At 37.0% G+C, this 19,778-nt stretch overlaps 1 protein-coding gene across 2 annotated transcripts in view; it reads left to right on the top strand.

Moving 5' to 3' along the window:
* The first annotated feature begins 29 nt into the window (after positions 1–29).
* The window catches only part of LOC139710493 (transcriptional adapter 2-beta-like), a 54,392-nt gene continuing 34,643 nt past the window's right edge, over positions 30–19,778 (top strand). Inside the window, exons 1-12 of one of the 2 annotated variants that reach the window (XM_071622408.1) lie at positions 30–63; positions 159–265; positions 2,651–2,710; positions 9,032–9,129; positions 11,223–11,314; positions 11,730–11,786; positions 13,523–13,626; positions 14,221–14,293; positions 15,116–15,277; positions 16,173–16,283; positions 17,531–17,602; positions 18,489–18,603. In XM_071622408.1, coding sequence (XP_071478509.1) covers positions 51–63; positions 159–265; positions 2,651–2,710; positions 9,032–9,129; positions 11,223–11,314; positions 11,730–11,786; positions 13,523–13,626; positions 14,221–14,293; positions 15,116–15,277; positions 16,173–16,283; positions 17,531–17,602; positions 18,489–18,603 — 1,064 coding nt within the window. In that variant the 5' untranslated portion in view covers positions 30–50. Of the gene's footprint in view, positions 64–158; positions 266–2,650; positions 2,711–9,031; positions 9,130–11,222; positions 11,315–11,729; positions 11,787–13,522; positions 13,627–14,220; positions 14,294–15,115; positions 15,278–16,169; positions 16,284–17,530; positions 17,603–18,488; positions 18,604–19,778 lie in introns of both variants that reach the window. The other variant, XM_071622407.1, reaches the window with a different exon arrangement.

Raw genomic sequence — 19,778 nt, 5'->3', positions numbered from 1 at the left:
AGCTCGCGAGCGTGTGATTTCCCCGTCTCTCCCTTGCGAATGTGCCAAAGATGTCGGTAGCCGGTAAGACAACGGAAATTACTGATAATTTCCCGCTTTATGCTCTTCCATGAAATGTGATTATATGTTTGATGTATGGTTTTACATTCTCTTTACAGAGACCCCTCCAAGATTGTACTGTAACTACTGCCAGGAGGAGTTAAAATCCTTCAGCGTGAAATGCTGCGAATGCTCCGACACCGAGACGTTTGATCTTTGTTTACAGGCGAGTATAAAAATAGCACAGCAAGTCGGCTGCTTACACTTTCAAGGTCAATGATATTAAACCCCTGTTTTATACAAATTAAGCCTAATTGCAAGGAACACAGTCATTTTTTCTCTGAAATAAGTCAAATTTCACCGTTCGCAGTGCTTTTTTTATGCGCGATGTAACGCGTGCAAAGCAACTGAGAGTGGAATTGACTTTGAATGCTGTTTACGAGTGCTCATTGTAGATCGTGTTTCTCGCATTGAAGCTAACGGGTAGGCCTGCCCCATCCGCCCAGGCCTCATTCATGTGTGTGGTACACACAGCACAGCACATGTACGTGGTCGGTCACACTCGCTGCATCGTGCCTGCGAGTTGTGTGTATAGAAGCCATGGGGGTCCATTTAGGTATTCATTTCCTGTACCATCCGTCCGTGGGGCTGTTTGTGCTAGCTGCACATACGACTGATGTACTACACAGGCAGCCATTATTCACACTGGTGCAGTGATGGTAGTGGACAACTCTGCACATGCCAATGCTTCAGGGTAGTGCTGTATTCATATCCTCTTTGTGTCTCTTTGTTCTTGCTACACCAGAGACCATGCACAGTGTGGACATGGTTGTAGCTTTTTTCAGATTACTAGTACTGTGGTATCTCTCCCTCTCTCTTGCTCTTCTTACACAGCTATGCAACATGTACTACTACAGCTTACACTCAGATTCTTAAATCACATTGTTTGTCTTTGACTCTTACAATTTATTTCTATCATGTAGTTACCCTTCCCTGGCTGTATATCATGTTGTTGAAAGGGAATATGGAATCTTATTCTGACAAGAAATGTTTGTTTGATGTACCCTATAGAAATGCTACTGGCATTCAACTTCTATCAGACACACCCACAACACAAGAGAAGGACCCAATGAAAGAAGTTATTGATTATTAATATATTTCTTTTCACTGAAATCTTTCCTCATGAAAAGTACATGGTAAACAAGATGTGATTTTTTTTTTAATTTCAGTATTACATCCTGCAAAACAAAAATAAATCAGTCAAAGCAAATATTTTTGCAAAAAAAAAACAACAACAACACAAACACAGAAAACACAGAAAATGCTGTAGGCCCGATATTACAAAACGAAGCCATGTGGAACCACTGTGGCTTGTGTAAGGTGGATACAATAATAGAGATCTATGATTAGTATTGCAGTTTACATTCTTTTATACAAAACTTTTGTTTGATAATAAATGGGACAGATATTAAGAACAGAATAGAACAGACAAGATAGTGTGAGCTAGTGAAGAAAGGATCACACACAATGGTGTATAATTTATGCAGAAATACACGTAAGTAGTACAATAGCAGATATTTTTTATTTGATATGTGATAATCAGATATACCCTTCCAGATTACTAGTATGCAGTTGTCAAGGACCATGAAAGAAAATAAAATCTTAATTAACTGAATTGTGTTCAGATAGGGAAATTAATGAAAAGATGATGTTTTAAATCCTGGATAGTGGTAATTTCCATATAGGCCTATAGTTATAACTTTCCACCTTAGCACTGTCCTCACACAACTCTAAATATGAATTTTACTGAGGTACCTGTACATGATGTAAAATGTGGAAATTCTGTCCCAGTTGCTAATGATATGATATTGAATTTTACATTCTCCCCACATGGGAAACTATTAGTGAAGAATTTCACTATTCTTTTGTTTTTGACAGTAAATAACACAACCTTTGAGATTGGCAAATTTAGTAGCCTGTATAACCTTCAGCTTTGTATATATTCACATAATTGCAGATCTGATACCTAAATGTTAGAGTGCATGTGAAATCTCAGAGACATTTTTAAATCAGGAGCAAGAGGTGTATTTTGATTCTGAGAGAAAAGATACATACTCTGTAAGCAACTTTGAAGACCTGTGTACCATGCTACTTCTCACAAAATATTTTGGAATATATGAAATTAAAGGCAGAATTGTAGATGTGATGAATGAGAGTCATGGGTGCTGAGAACTGAATTGTTGTATGATGGCCTTTATTGCATAATATCTGCATGAACAGAGAAAGAGTGAAAGAGAAAGAGAGCAGTTCCAATTTAGTCTATCTCTGGAACTTTAAAGCTGCACAAGACTAGCCAGGTGAAGAATCCCTTTCATTTGAAGACTCATGAAGATAACTTGTATAGAAGTACCTGGTAATAAATCCATACTTTTTTTCCACTCATTACAAAGTAGGAAGGCAGATATTAGGGTTTTGTCAAGTATAGTTTTGCATGAAGTCTTACAGTATGTCCTGCAGTATATTCCTATTCATATTGAAAGAATAGAGGTAATGCTTTTATTAGTGGACAAGCATTCTTATGACAAACAAATCTTTTAAAATTTTCCAACAGTGTTTCCGAGCTGGTGCAGAAATAGGCGGACACAAAAGAGATCATGGGTACCAAATTATGGTGAGTTAAAGTCTGAGTTTGTTTCTTTCTGTAACCCCTTTTTTTCAGTTTTCATTTCAGATCAAAAACTCTCATCCCAATATTAATTCCAGTGCAGTGTGTTGTTATCATGTTTGTCAACCAGTCCAAAAATATCGATTTTGATGATTTAATGTTAACTACATGTAGTCTTGAATTTGTGTTTGTTTAAATCTGTGAATGTCTTACTTACAGGAGGCCTATTCTCTAATTTGATCTTGTTTGCTAATTTCTTGTTTCAAGTAGGGCACTCCAAGTGTGTCCCAAATAAGATGGGCTGAAACAAGTATATATTGTACTTCATAATATCAGTAAGAAAAGTCCTATGCTGCAGAATATATCTTGAGCTTACAGTGCAGCTCAGTGTTGAATTCAGATTGGCTTTGTAGCTCAAATGAAAGATAATGGTAAATAGGTTTTATAATAACTCTGACTTCATGTGGTAAATTTCATGAACTTTTAGTTCTTTGTGTTTACATGATGGGATATTTGTAGACCTACCTTTTTATGTGTGTATTTATACATTGTATGCTACATGTACCTAAGAGTTTATGATGCTATGACCCCAATGTATCTGCCCATCAACAAATGAACACATTTTTTGTATTAAAATTTCCCCTTTGTAGCATGAAATCAAAATAGAAAATATCATCTGCTGAGGAGTTTGCTGGTTACTGTAGTTCTATTTCCGGGGAAAGGATCATAGCAGATAGATAAATTAGCAAAAAAGCATTTATTTGATAATAGTCTGTGTGCAAACTAATAGGAAAATCATGATTTAATGACATCACCACAGAAATTTATTTACATACTGTAGTTGCAACCTTTCTTACTACTTGTAAACCTGTAGCATAAACTTTAAAAATTCTACAACTTTCATATTTTACTCCAATTTATGACAATTCTGTTCATCTGTTTTGTTTTTGATCCATCATTAAAGTCAACTTGAACATTGTGTGGAATTATACTTCAAATGAAACAAAAGATTATTCAGATTATCTTTTCTTATTGACTTACACATTTGTTTCAGTCTTATTGATAAACATAAAGGCATAATAATATATTTCATGTTTGAATATTTGAATGCATTATGAATATCACAGTGTTTACAAACTCACAATCTACAATAAAATTATGTTTAAATTAGCATTGGAATGTACAATATGTGGATAGTGAGTTGGCATGAGAAATATTTGCTCAATGTTTATGTTAGCTTGAAAGCAGCATACAAGAAGTTGTGATGCAATTGCAAAGACCACGGAAGTATCCGCATGGAGTTTCCCTATAAGGTATATTGTGATTTAACAGTGTGTTTTTAAGAGGTTGAAAATACATGACTCTGATGGTATTGAAATCATATTTCAAAAATGTGAAAAGGTTATCTCTATGCTTTAGTTTCTTTTACAAAATGAATGATGAATTTGATATCTCCATCTTTTTTGTATTGAAAATGTTGTGTCAACATAGCAATAGTACCTATAATAGTAATTCTTTTGTATAAAATGCTTGATTATATAACACTAGTATTGTCATTTTTTCTTTATGTGTATAGCTGTAATTATGACATATTGAATGTACTAATTAAGGATTTTAAGGAGGTCTGAGCGCCCCAGTAATTTTCATGACTTTCCTAAACTCTGCTGGCCACTTGTTCATTTTGCACCAGAATTGTAAGATTATGCATTTCATTTCATATCCACAAAAGTGTTGTTGAAATGTGGGCTTGTAAGCTAATGATGATGATGATGATGATGATGATGATGATTACACCAACAATCTTATAGCAACAGTAGAGCACTACTAGATTATAACTCACCACACTGTAAATTAGATATATTTTTCTTTCTGATATCCCTTTCGAGCCTTTGTAGACTGATGTCTTACAACTTGAGAAATCTGTTTGATTTTCCTTAGCTGTTTAACTGAATTAGTCACTTCTTATAACTTTAGATGAAATTATGCAATGAGATAATTTGACCAAAAAATTTATTGTTACTGTTGTATTACTTACAAACATAAGAAACTTTTGAGTTATTCCATCTTGTAGAAAGATCAACTGCTGTTATGGAAACAACAAGATTCAAATTTTGTGCAGCTCTGGAAAATGTGTGTGACCCCTTCTCTGCTTTCTACATTAAAATCTGAATAGTATAGGAGGCACCTCTTCCTTCAGACACCTAAACCTTCTTTTGTGCTGGAACAATTATTCGGCTCTCCTGAATAGGCCTTTGAAAAGGTTCAGATTTAAATGCCCAAAACCACTGAAGCATAACCCTCATCCCATCCCAGTCAATGGCTCAGTAACCTTAAATGCCCAGGCCATCCAAGTTATTTTTTCCCTCCACATGCAAACAAGTGTTATTTTTCTCCATTATGATGCAGGGGTATTGTGTGATAAAAGGATTTTCCTTACTTATGGAGTAACCAAGTATGGGTAAAGGAAATTAAGGAGATTTGATGCATGTTATTGGGTCTTAAGAGAAGAATTTACAGAGATATTTTTTTCCAATTTGGAGCTATAGAAGAATCTGATTTATCACGCAGAATATGTACAGTATTGTAGCAAGTGATAGCTGAAATGCTGAAGTCTATGTTGATCATTTGGTGATAACTTCATTTTATTATTTTTTTCTTAGATAAATCAGGACATGCCAGTAGTTAATGGTCAGCAAATCACTGTCACTGACACGGAGTATTAACATCATACACATGTATCAGACTTAGTTCAGCACAACTTGTCTTTGCCTGGCAATCTGTATAAAGTGCTGCTGAGTGGATGGTTTTAGGTCATGTTTACTTTAGTAGTGAGTGAGTGTCTTTGAAGTTCATATTTCTGTGAGTACAAGGTCACACATTGTTTAGCTGTACTTAGCCTGACCAGACACTGTGCTGTGCACAGGGTCTGACATGTGTTAGTGTTTCAACGTTGTAAACGACCGTCACTATTGACGGCAAAATCACATAAAATACCTTTTATGTTGTATGATTTTAAGAGTAATATAATTTGCAACACTTACCTACAGCGTATTTTCCTGATGGTTGAGTTGAATTCGGCGTTTTGTTGGTATCCAGACATTATTGTTGAATTTTTGGGAGTAGATCGTGCGGTGGCATCTTTTCCTTCGAGAGCTTCACAAAAGCAACAAACTACTACGCATGCGCATTCAGAAGTGGTTGCTTTTTACGTACGCCCGTGCGCCCGTGCGTTTCATGTGTTATGTAAAGCTTGTAGTAGATCCGCGCGTGCTGCACCGGCAATGATTTGAACTTTTTTAGTCGGGGTCATCCGACTATCTCATCACTTCCGCCCCGACTACCTACGTTGTAGTATACGAGAGTGAATGCCATTCATATAACACGCAGATGAGGAGTGAAGCAGTAAGGACGTTTACAGACCTGATTTCAGCCATAGATTTCGGTAAGTTTTAGACGTAATTAAACAAAAAATCGCATACCGGTTATTGAATGATGGTCATAGATTACGATAATTCCTTATATTTTAGTTTTCCACGATTAATAAAGATATTCATGAAGGAAACAGTGAACGATAACAACGTCCGCGAAGGAAAAGAGGTGCAGCGCTGTCGCCAGCGCTGCGTGTAGTTAAGCTGTACTGGAATTGAACCCTGTGAAACATGTGCAGTTCTATTTTCATAGATGGATGTAGGCACACTGTCTGCTCAGGGCAGAGATAGATTGGGTGGTGTAATGTAAAATGAGTTAAAGAATTGGTGTAGGGTCCTACAGTGTGTTTGTAATGAAAATCACAGTATTTCATACCGATGTGATTACAGATAAGATAAAGGTAGAAGCATTTACAGGTGTACTACCCAAATACACTACATGCCATTATATTGTGGATCCAACACGGCTTTGATGTTGTTAATCTCTATGTTAAGCTATGATACTACGTCTTGAAGAGACTGTGTGCAAACCAGATTCTATTTACTGATATCTACAATGCAAATTCAAGAGTATTCTGTTAGCTTACCAAGCTGGTAAATTTATCCTCACAGATACATAGTGTAGATCAGTCATAGGCATTGTGATTCAGGTGCAAGAGTTGAAAACTGCAGTTAAAAGCCAAGGATTAGCATGTACTGTCTTTTTGGGAGGAGTATATACAGACTGTAGGTGTACCCCCATTTTGTATTCATGCACTACACTGTACATGGCAGTTACTTGGAAAGGGAAGTAAATGAGAGAAAAAGAGGAAGAGAGAATGAGGATAGGGAGAATTGATGGGGGAAAGGTCTAATGTTTAATAACACTGAGTGTATATACTCACTTGATGTAAAAACAGACTGATCTGTGGTTTCAACCTCAACTGTCAATATCTGTGTACAATAATGACACACCTCCCTCAAGGAGTAATGACTCCCCAACCGACCATTCACAGAATTCCATGTGTCTGCCAATCAGTGAGACATCATTCATCGGCGCTGAAGTCGGGAGCCAGGGCAGCTGCCCTGCACACGCCTTCATTATGCACCGGCTGTCAATGTACTGTCTCGGAGCTTGTGGCTGCATTGGTGTGCATAATGCACAGCAGCAGGAATCATGATTAGATCGCATTTTGATGAGAAATTGGAGCTGTACTGAGGATGTACTGCTAATGGCTATTGCTATGGAAATAAGGCCAAACTGTGTACCTGGTAGTGTAGAGTGAAGTGTGTGTGTGTGTGTGTGTGTTTGTGTGCTGTCATGTTTAAAAATATTAGAATTAGTGATAGTGAATTGTGTTGTGCTGCTGATACAGTGTATAAAGGGATAAACTGGATACTGACTTACCATGCAGTGTGCTCTATTGAGATGCGAGCTGTAGGTATTACTTACAAGCAAGTGTAAAGAAGCATCATCAAAATCTCTATATGGTGTCTGTTTTTAAGTGATCATTGTAATTTAGAAGTGCTTTTCTACTGTGCATGTCAATGTAGGCCTATATAGTGTCATAGATCAAACACTTCTACAAAATAATGTATAGCATGTCTTGTTTGATGCAAAAAGGCTCTTGGTATTCAACCAGTAGCTCCTAAGCTTACCATGATTTTAGATGTTTGAGGCACTGTACCTTCCGATATCTCTCATATTGATTTTTAGTCTTTTGCTTGAATTGAATGCACAGTTACCGTTCAAATGATTTCTCTCTTTGCGACATGAAGTGTGCATGTGATACACATGTATTTTTGGATAGGAAGTGCTCTTATGACATCTCTGTGCCATTTGTAGATGGCTCATGCAGTTGTATGACCAGTGTCTGATGTACTTAGTGTAGGTATTCCAGTCAGTGTGTGAGATACAATATTGTCTCTTCATATCCTAGTTCAGTATCTGTATGAGCACTCAATTTCTTTTATTCATGCCTGATTCATGCCTTCTTGTAAATATGCAATTAGGACATTGATTACTGTGTACTTTACAGGCTTTTGTTTCCTCACTCAGAGTTAGATGTGGGATTTAACTTGTTGTGTTTTGAAGTGTTCTAACCTTGTACAAAGTCATTTTACCAAATGGTGCAGGCAAAACATAGATGTGAGTGAACACATGGTAATTCTAGACATTTGATATCAAATATCCAAAAAGTGCAGTGTATGTGTACAGAAACTGTAGGTCTATTTTCATCTGCTGTATGTACAACATCAACTTCTTGATGATCAGACTGCAAGACATTTCATTAACCCGTTGAGGACAAGGCAATTTTGCTACAACCTGCGTTTCCCATAGACACATGCCCGAGTATACTCGGGACTCGTCCTCATCGGGTTTAGAATGCCAACTGTAGTTGGTCAAGAGATTGGCATATCAAAATGTGCCTCTGGGATACTGTGCAGGAATACAAAGCATAATTGCCCTGAAGCAGCTACCCTAGAATCAATTAGAATGGACTTTGCACTGAATCTTGATAGGTTTGTCAGGCAGGTGTCAATGACTTCAAAGCAGCAATAACTAGAAAATTAGTTCTCTGACTACATTCATAATATATGTTCAAAATACGCTTTGTATTCATGCATATTTATGAGAGGTATTGTCAATAGTTCATGTTTGAAATGTAAATATTTTATGATATACATGCATTTTTAAGAGAAAGAGAAGATTGGCAATTAATCTGCAGTGCAGTATTTAGTCACAATAATTGCACCTAGTAATGTTTATTTGTGTTTTCCCCCATGAATTGCTGTGAGATAACGGACTAGGTTAACAAAGAATAATCTTGAATACATGAGATCACTTGGTTGTGTTTGTATTCTTGTTCATGCTTTCAATCCGCTTTTCACCAACCACCATATTTCCTGTTGATGGCAGGATAATGCACTATATCCCGCCGGAGGAAGGGGTGAGTGGAGTATGACTGAAGAGAGCTGCCTTCTGGAAGCCATCGAAATCTTTGGATTTGGAAATTGGTGAGAAGGGATCAAGTGTGCTTTTCACTTCTGAGTGCAGATAACATCCTCATAATGCATACATGTAGATCAACAAAATGACTGTCAGATATTGTCCACATTTTCAATCCTTTACCGTCTCTGTTTTCTCTTACTTTATTTCATGATGCATCATTCGTAATTTCACATCTTTTTAAATCTTCTCTCTAAGCCCCATGATTGTCTTTCTCTTCCCCATCTCCTCCCTCCTTTGTGGTTCATCTTTCTAATCTCACTGACTTTCAAATTATATACCTGATTCTCACTCTGTTCTTCCTTAAAACTGTTCCTGTCTCCTATTCTCCAGTCTCCATTGGTGGAACCTCAATTTCCAGTTCACCGTTTCCCCTCGACTGTCACTAGTTGCCTTCCTTACACTTTCCCTATGTCTATTCACTTCTCCACTCTTTTCTCTCTAGGTTTTTCTTTCACCAATCAACAATACTTTCAAGGACTACATACACGTGGTGTTACCACAAACCGCTCTTCATCATACTGTGATCATTAGTTCAGTGTTGTTTATTGTATACTGTAGGCATACCCTTCAGATAATTGACTTATGTGCAAGGTCATGGTTAACTTTATCAATTTTGCACTTCTTACAAGAAGAAGAAAAGAAGAAAAAAAATGGTCTCTACAAATAACATTAAACATATACATTAATATGTTATAGTTTTAAACAAAAAGCATACATCATTAGCCTTACAAGGCTGAACCTTGAGAAGGTAAATACACACAATTGTATTGCACAATAACAGCATAGCGAGTGACTGAATCCAAAGACAATCATCAAATATACAACCCAAAACAGAGACTGACTGTGAACAAAGGCAAGTTATAGCAACAGTCTCAAACAAGACAGGCAAACGAGAATATAGATATGAGGACATACTTTTTTGACGATAGCTTCATACCAGCTGCAATTGGTAATTCATTTTGATGATCAATATGATGAGTATTGTTTCATGTGTGTATCAAGGTCATTCCTTTTTTATTAGGGTCATGGAAACTAACACTGCTTTGTGATACTCTGTAATAATAAAACTATTCCGTTGGTAGATAATATGAGACAATGCGTTAGAAAGTGGAACAAAGGGACCGAACAGTGCTTGTTGAGAGTAGGCTGCTCTGAGAAAAAAAATATTGAGTCCCATTGTACAAGATTCAAATATTTGTTTCACATTGACTGAGTAAAAAGAGAAAAACTAGCAATTTGCCTGAGACTAGTCTAAGTGTTACACTGCCATTTCAGATTGTAATGGTTAATGAAAAAAAAAAAAGGGGGGGGGGGGGACAAGTCACTTGAATATTCAATTTCTGCAGTTATGCATTCATGATTTACAGTGTTCAGGATGCTTGTAGTCAGAAGAAGAAAATCAAATGTGTCACTTAAGGCACAATATATTCTTAAGCCATTCACTCTACAAATTCTTTAAAAAAGAAAGAATGTATATCATTGGTTGGTGAGTACTTAACGATACTGGTTGAGGATATACATTTCAGAACTTTTTCATGTACTACCGTGCATAGTGTGAATGTATGTAATAAATTCTAGAAGTACTTAAAGAAAGAAAGAAAAAAATCCCTGAATTTTCATTGAACGGGATGAGGACCTGCAGATGACATCACTAATTTCACTTTTATGATTTTTTGTAAATAAATTTTATAGAGTTAGCAGTTTAGTTCCAAATAGAATGACAGTATCTGTAACATTCCATATTTTGTTATATATTTCACAATTAGATGTTAACATTTTTTTTTCTCTCTTTCTGGAAGTAAGGAGTGTGGAATCATTGAAAATAATAACTGACTATCAAGATGTGATTAATGCCATTCAATATTCTCCATTATTTTTTTTTTGGAAAGTGCATATACAATGTAAATAGGTTTATGTTTACAACGAGAACTATATCCTTCATGAATCTCATTATCATTTTCATTTGGCCATCTGCACAGATGTAAGTTCGCTTTTATTCACCTGTTTCATGCAGCCCATTTATTCACAGGTTTCCTCTTGTACGTAATTACACATACTTTCTGCTTGTATCTTACGTGCATGTTATCTCTCTTTGCAGGGATGGAGTTGGCAACCATGTTGTTTCCAAGACAAAAGAAGAATGTGCTGAACACTACAACACATTCTATGTTCAAGGCAACATTGGCAAAGGTACATTTTTCCTTGTCTTGATTCTTAAGTGCAGGTGACAGGTACAATCATGTCAGAAATGGGAATTATGGTAACACTTTGCAAACTAAAAATGGTAGCACTGCTCCTTTCTTTGTCCAATGAGCAAATGCATTTAAATGTCCCATAATGCTATCATGAAAAAGAGTATCATGCATCCATTTCAGTGTCATTCTTTTTTTTTCACTGAAGTATAGTGGAATGATTATTACTAAAGTCATGCAGTGGCATCAGTCATATATCAGTTACTTTCATGATATCAAGAAAATTTATGTTTGATGATTGTCTTTAATGTCATTTCAAGTTTGAATTAATAAAATTGCTTTGAAATTCACAACAATATAACACAATTTTATTCTTATAAAGTTTCATTGTGGGTTTTGCTTGTCTTCTACAGTTACATTACCTGAGAATCGTGTGTCCAAGGTTATTGATCATACAGGACCCGAAGATGGTAAGTATTAAAACAATAGTTGTGTAAGTTGTAAGTTGTAAAGCCCCCATTGCACTGACCATCGGAAGCTCATCTGATCCCCAAAGTGCAAACATTCAGCATTCTGATGAGTTCCGATGAAATCTGATCTGACAAACTCAAGAGACTTGCACCGAGGCTCACCAAAGGTGATACCAATGCCAGGAGACCCCTATAGAAACTAGACTTTAGTTATCCTGTCTTGTGACTGTTTAATCATCAGAAATCTACAGACTCTCATAGAGGACGTTAGCTGGACATGCCTGACAGTCACATAACACAAATCTAACATGCATCAGATTGACTCAACACGTATTGGACTGACTCGATGCTTACCCGACACTCTGGATTTGCGACTGGAAATGGCGTCCGATGGCAAACTAAGCTCTGAGCTTCGTTCCTTCATTGGATGATCTAGCCTCATCAGATCACACCCAATTTGTCTGACACTGACCTGATAGTTGACCAACACAAGTCTGAAGGAAAAAAAAAAATAATAATAATAATTAATTTTAAAAAAGTTCCTGCAGATGAGTGACTGATTAGAAAAATCTCTGTGGAACAGGGTTATAAGATGATGATTAGCCCAACAGTTACTACTATTATGCTATGTTACATTAATATAAGTTTTGATGTAGCCTCCATACAGTTCTTTCTTCCTTTTAATTGCATTTTTCTAACTTGCCTTTTGATTGGGCTACATGTTTGATTCCACACACTCTTTATTTATGTATCCATACCTACCCATTAAGCCCACAATGCAGACACTTCAAGAATATTAGGAGTCTTTAATAGAAAGCAGGCATGTGATGCCATATGCATCACACATAGCTGGTGCCACATAGCAGCCCATGTTTGGAGTCAGTAACCCTTGCCAAATTCCCTACTCTGTCTCACTTGAAACTGTTCTTGTTTAAGTTGATTGCCATCGTTTTGTTATGTTTCAGTTATTTAGAAACTACATTCTTAAAAGTGCTGGGATTCTCAGATTTCTTTTTGATATCAACAATCTATCCACTTTTTCAATCACATTCATTTTTCACAATCTAATTTTCATGAAATCTATTAAAGAATATACATACCTGGTATTTCACAAATTTGAAATTGTATGAATTTTGCTGTGGCAATGTTTTCATAAATAGTTATCAGGGGTATGTGCATGATTAATATAGATTACAACAAAACATCGACAATTTCAGTGTATATTCGTAATATAGTTTTGAGAGATAGGTTTCGGGCAGTGAGAATTGCATTAGACCCCAAAACTTTATGATTACTCGTCTTCCATCTTTAACCCATGAAAAATGCTACAATGTGGCAATTATGATAGCGCTGTGAACTTTCTCACAGTGCTGCAGATAACCCCAGTTTGACCTTAGAACTTCCTGAGTGATTACAAAGCCATCTGACTGGCTCAAACAAAGAGATAACTGCCTTTCTGAGTTAATGCCTTTGACTTTGAAGTAGGACTCTACTTGATCTTCTGATTACTTTATCAGAAGATAAAAATCCTTCATGAAGTTTTTATATCAAGATTTTTAAGTCAGTTTGATGTGGTTTTCCATTTGTGTGTGTGTGTGTGTCTATCATTTCACTTTCTTGTTTGAAGTTAAGTCAGTGATATTCTTTGTAGGAGGTTTGTTTGTTTGTTTTTTCTTTCACTCTTACCGCCATGACTGAAACCAATGGAATTGTTCATTTCCTGTTTCCCTGTGTAGGTCCTTTATCCCCTACATTAGGAGCAACCTTCAAGCCAGTGGACCTGACCGTGACGGAGCAACAAGAACTCTGCTATATGCCTCTCAGAGATGACTTTGAACGGGTATGCCAAGCCTGCTATTACCTGTAGCTTCCCTCCTTGGAGTAACATTTATTAGTTTGCTTTTGAAGTGTGTGTCATGATTGTACACTTGCTAGCAAGAAAAAGAATATCTGGCCATGATAGTCTATTTGAGAATGAGTCAATTGGGCATTGATTTTACTATCAGAGATGTATTTTGGTCTTGTTTGGAAGAAGATGAAGAACTATGGCACTTTGCTATAAGTTATCAGATATGAAAAATTCAACTGAACTGAAATGCATTTCTCCATTATTTCTTGACTTGTAATCAATTCATCATATTTGTTAATTAGGTAAGATTTGTGTAAAATTTTAGCATATTTTTGCCTTTGTTTTGATTATTGCAGCATGCAGACTGGAGCTTCACTTGCCATGCATTTTCATACTCAGTCATGGTCCTTTACAGTTTTATTGATTGTTGTAGTGACATGATGGCTTACTCAAGAGTAATGTAATACATTTCTGAAATCATTTTGCTTGTACTGCACATTACATGGCATTTAAATCAGAAATGTACCTGAGTGATATTAGTTCAGATAATGTAATTTGAATTTGCACCAATACATTTCATTATAGGAGTTTGACAACGATGCAGAAACGCTGATAAGCAATCTGTCAATAACGCAAGAAGATGACGACTTGGACATATGTAAGTAAATTGAATACGAAACCTCATTTGCTGACGTATCACATTTTGATCTTCAGAAAATACTGTAAAACGAGGAATGTTTGCATGCATTTAAATTGCGGGAATTTCGCGAGAACCAAGATTTGCGAAATTAAGATGCACATGAAAGTTCTTGTCTACACTATATGCACTGAATGTTAGAGAATGTTAACTCACGAAAATTTCATGCCGCGGAAAAGGCTGTCGGCTCCAATTCGCGAAAATTTCATGCCGCGAAAATATTGTGTTTTACAGTATGGTGAGGAATGCTGAGTATCTAATATCTGCATACAGATGTATCTTTTAAAGGCAGTTCATATTTACCTGTCTGTCGGATTTGACTCTTTATGCAGATAAAAGAAAGCTTTATGGACAGTGTCGTGTCTTCCTTGTGTTTGCCAACAATTGTTATTCCCTTGTGTTGAACTATACTTGAGTATTTTGCCATAGTACAATATTAGAGGCAGCTTTGTTAAATCTTGTTCAACTTAGGTTGTATTTTGTTTAGATGAAATAAGAGTAGCACCACATCGAGCTTTCAAAAGATGATGATCATGGTAGCATCATGGAATCTTAATTGGAATATCCGGCAGAAATTGCTTGTCCTTATGCCTTGCTGGACTCTCCTGTTCAATGACTGACCAAGTTTAATGGGGAAATGTGGAATAATGTTACCTAAATGTAGATGTCAAACTATGACAGCAGAATGAGGTGTTTTTTTGTTCTCTTGACATGTCTTTGCCTTGGTGGAATATTCACATTTGTATGGTGTGACATCATAATCAAATCTTTGTTTTCCCACAGCACTCAAGCTAGCCCATGTGGACATGTATTCAAAGAGATTAAAAGAAAGAGGAAGGAGGAAATCGATAGCGAGAGAGAATGGCCTCATCACCGCAGCAGTATCATTACCACCATCCGCCCTACCCAGCCCCCCACAGTCGTCCCAGAAGCAAAAGCCACAGGGTAAGGAGTTTGACAAACTGGAAATGTGGTATTCATGTCTACTTTGTCGGGACACTGGACTACTGTATTAGCTGTTATTTTCGGGAATCTAATTTTCATGAATTTTGCGAACCACAGTTTGATCGCAAATTTAACAACATGCGAAAATGTCTCCATGCGCTAGGGTAAAAGCACATCTACGTTAGCATCGGTATTAATTCATGAAAACAACATCATGCAAAAATGTCTATGACCTCCTCATTCGCAAAAATATCTACACGCAAAAATAACAGCATATACAGTAGTTTTCAGATAAACTTTATAAGTTTTTGGTTTATGGGATGGTCAGAGTTTTTCATTGAAAGTAATACTTCATTGGTGTCCGTCTATTATGGTACCCACATATCCAATGAATACCTTTCTATTATGGTACCCACATATCCAATGAATACCTTTCTAACTTTGGATTATTTTCAGACTTCTTGATGAACCTGCACTAAGCATTTATCCAGTGGTCTCCAAAGTATACAAGAATATACCAGCCCCTAAGACCAAATAATTCCTGAGTTCCTTTTTTAAACTGAAAACAATGTAAAACAACAAGATTGGGAAAATGATATGCAAGCTTGTAAATAAAGTTAACATGCATATTAAAATCTTGTGCTCACACTTTGTTTCCTTAATTTTAAATAATCTCCAAGGGTGCTGCTAATTCAAGTTAAGACATATATATCTGCTAAGTTATCAAATTGATTGGTTAACAGTGCTCTGACGAAGTATATGAACCATAATATATGTCTTTGTATTTGAAGAATATAGATATATTCATTTTCATTCATATTCAAGTAATGATTTAAATGAAGCATGTAACTTGTACCCATTTTTTGTTTTGCTTTGTTGGTTGTTTGCGTAGCAGTTACAAAACGGAAACCTTCCAAGGAAGAGCTGGAATTCAGGGAAAAGTTGAAACCCTTCGCACGCTTCCTGACTTCTACCAACCTGGAAGAGATGTTTGACAACATCCAGAGTAAGTTCAGCTTCATAGTAGAATTCTTTTTTTCATATTCTTAGCCTTGACGTCAGGGGTGGTATTCCGAAAATCTTCCAAAGTTTCTTCCGAAGTTTCTTCCTAAGTAGGAAAGTTAGGAAGTGCCTAGGAAAGACAGAATTGGTATTCTGAAATTTCTTCCTAGGAGCAAATTAGGCCATCCGTATCCCTGCCCACATCCTTTCTTAAACCAATACGAAATGCCGTATCATGAGGAACCAACCAATGACAATGGCATATTATTATGATGTATGGTTAAATACACGTGTGCGTGGCATGTCCCTTTTCTCATGCCCATTTCGCGCAATAAAGTAAATGTTGCGCGCTATGAATTACAAGCGCCTATCACAATGTTTTGCAGCTTGCTACACTAACTTCACAATGTAGGCTTAGGACAGGAGCGGGGCTTTCCTAAATATCTTCCTAAAATTCTTTCCCAAGTGCATTCTAGAATACCAACTTCTTCGTAAGTCAGAAATTTGCATATCTCACTCTCATTTGCATATCTTTCTGAGTTTAGGAAAAAAGTGAGGAAGACACTCGGGAAGAAACTTGGGAAGATTTTCAGAATACCATATAGGAAAAAATCCTGACTTAGGAACAAATTCCTTCGTAGGAAGGATTTCAGAATACCACCCTATGTGTGGCAGAAAATATTGCATTATGACAATGCGCTACCTGAGCTATATTGGTAACACATGGCTACGTGATTGTGTTTCCATTCCTTCTTTATTTCTGGGCCAATCTCTTTGTGACTGCATTGAAATAATGTACTTCCCATGCATGGGATTGCCTCTTTTTATGAATCCAAGTAGGTATTATGGACATTGATTACCGACTGTAAGACTTCATTCTAAAGAAAAAAATCCAGGAAACTTGTATCTGTGCTGAATTCTGTAGCCAGCTGCACCAAAATGTCTGTGATATCATATTTCTCAATAACATGTCTGCTATGGTAATGATGTGGGATTTTCGTTATTTCTTTTTCCTTTCGTAAAATAGCCATATGTAAAAAGTCCCTTAACGTCATCTGAATTGAAACGGCTAGATTGAGTTATTGAATTGGTGGATGTGATTTTTGTGAACATTGCTCTATGATAGCTAAATTATCTCATATTTGATATGAACATTTAGCTGCGAGAGATATGTTGGTAAAAATTTGGCTCTTTTATACTGTCAACTGACTTTTCTTCTTTCCATTTTTTTCTTTTTCTTTTCTTTTGCAGAAGAGAAGGAAGTCAAATCTAGGATAAAGGAGCTAGTCAGATGTAGAAGAAATGGAATTACAAAGTTAAAAGGTATGAAATTCAATGGAGCTCGTGAAATGTTACATTAGTTCTGTCTGAGAGACAATTAATATTATGTGGTAAGTGCTGTCAGTTACATCAGCAAACATCCTGTATAGTATACAAATATGCTTTGCCTTGAGAATTTCTGATTACAACTATTGGCAGAGGTGACTCCAGTGATAGGAATTTTATAAGCATAGTAGCCGTGACACTGCGAGAGTTTTCCGTGATTGGTATTCAAGCTTGCGTATGGCCACTGAATACTCGTAATTTGGGGGAGTTGATTGTTCATCACAAGTATAGTTGTGTTATCATTTCATAAATAGTGTACTATGTGGAAAAGGTTGTCATAGAAAATGCTGTCATTTTCAAACTAGTATACCATGGAGTGTCAAACATGCCAACATTCTGAAATAGTTGAAAATGCATATGCAGTAGTCGTGTGAAACTCTTTCGACCAATCACAAGAGGATATAGTCCACAATACGAGTATGCTGTGGAATTGATAAATTTTTGATGTGCTTGAACATAAATGTAAGTTATATGCTAAACATGGACAGTCATTTTCATGTGGTGATGCTGAGCATAGAGGAATTAATCAGCTTGAAGTTCATTAATAGGCTCAAAGAATTGGAATATTTCTCTTGAAAGTTACCTTTAGGAAACACAGTAAGCAGTTACACATCCCTGTTGTAATACAATGTTGTAAAGTTAACCATTTTTGCTGCTGACAGTATAAAGTGCATTAGTAGGTCTGCATTTTCATGAAGTTTGTCCAAGGGAAAAAAAAAGACGTGAAAGGAATTGAATGATTGGGCAAGTGATCATTGTGAAATGACTATTGACCATTCAATAATTCAGTGACGAAATTGGATTTCAATGTTCCTTCCTACAGAGGTAGAAGAATATGATGAAGCGAAGGCCAAGAGGGAAAAGAGGAAAGAAAACAAGAAGAAGCTTGCCGAGAAGACCAAGAAGGGAAACATTATTGCTGCTGCCAAGAAACCTGAGTGAGTATTCACAAGACATTTGACAAAAAACAAACAAACAAATGTAACTCTTCAAAATGATTCATCTCTGATAGTGTACATGTAATAGTAGTAGTAGTAGTAGTAGTAGTAGTAGTAGTAGTAGTAGTGGTGGTGGTGGTGGTGGCGATGATGATGATGATGATAATGACAATATTTGTTCATATTATATGTAGAAGCCTCTGTCATGGATTAGAAGCACAGAACTTTACAGGGTGAAATAGTAATCATGGGAACAATGATAACTGTTATGAGGAAGGAAGAAGTTTTTATATGTCTTTCCAAAGTGAGGGTACATTATGAATGTTTGATTGAAGCTGATGCCATAGTGAGGTGTATGAGATTGGAAAGTACTGTCATCCTAACCAGTAATTCATGATGTTCTGGTTGCATGGAGAGAGTGCTGTGTGTTAACCCACTGAGGTGGAGTCCCGAGTATGCTCGGGCAAGTGTCTATGAGAAATAAGTGTTGTAGCAAAATCAGCCTGTCCTCAATGGGTTAATGGAGGAACACTGGGACATACAGAGTGAGAAGGTGAGAGAAGAGTGCTCTTTATATGGCACAACATGCCTGGTTGATACCCTTTGCTGACTATTGCTAGTCACCAGGGGGCACCCCATGAGGGGTCAGCATCGTTCGCCCATTTTCTGCTGTGGGTATGTGGGTGGACCACTTCACCAGGTTTGCACCCTGCTCTTTGCGATGGATGAATGAAGTGGGAGCTTTTACGCATATGAGTCCTGGGGGGTGTTTCATCAACGTTTGTCAGCGCTGACAACTTGAATCACCATAGTAACAGTCAGTGACCAGAGCATCTCAGCCAATCAAAACCAAGGATTTTGCTGAAATTGCTGCGCTGACAACTAGACAAACGCCCCCCCCCCCCCCCCCCGATTCCGTCACACACTGGACCTCCACTGAATGTCCTACCAGAGGAACAGTGTTGTTGCCTCTATCTGGAGGGGACGGCATGATTACACACAACAGTGCTCAGCTAGGCTCAGTGAGAATTGAACTCCAATCATCAGGCTCGCTACTGACTGAGCAACATCACCGCCCTAGAGGGGGGCTTGATTGTGCAGGTGCCGTGAGAGTTACAGTCCAGTGTTTAATATAGAGTACACTGTTATCACAGGGAGCCAGTGGAGGCGTGGCA

This window comes from Diadema antillarum, unplaced genomic scaffold (assembly GCF_040938485.1).
Source record: "Diadema antillarum isolate AM-2024a unplaced genomic scaffold, OU_Dant_1.0 seq00001536_RagTag, whole genome shotgun sequence".
NCBI classification, from domain to species: Eukaryota; Metazoa; Echinodermata; class Echinoidea; order Diadematoida; family Diadematidae; genus Diadema; species Diadema antillarum.
The sequence above is the reverse complement of the archived record's forward strand: the minus strand, read 5'-3'. Positions and strand labels throughout refer to the sequence as shown.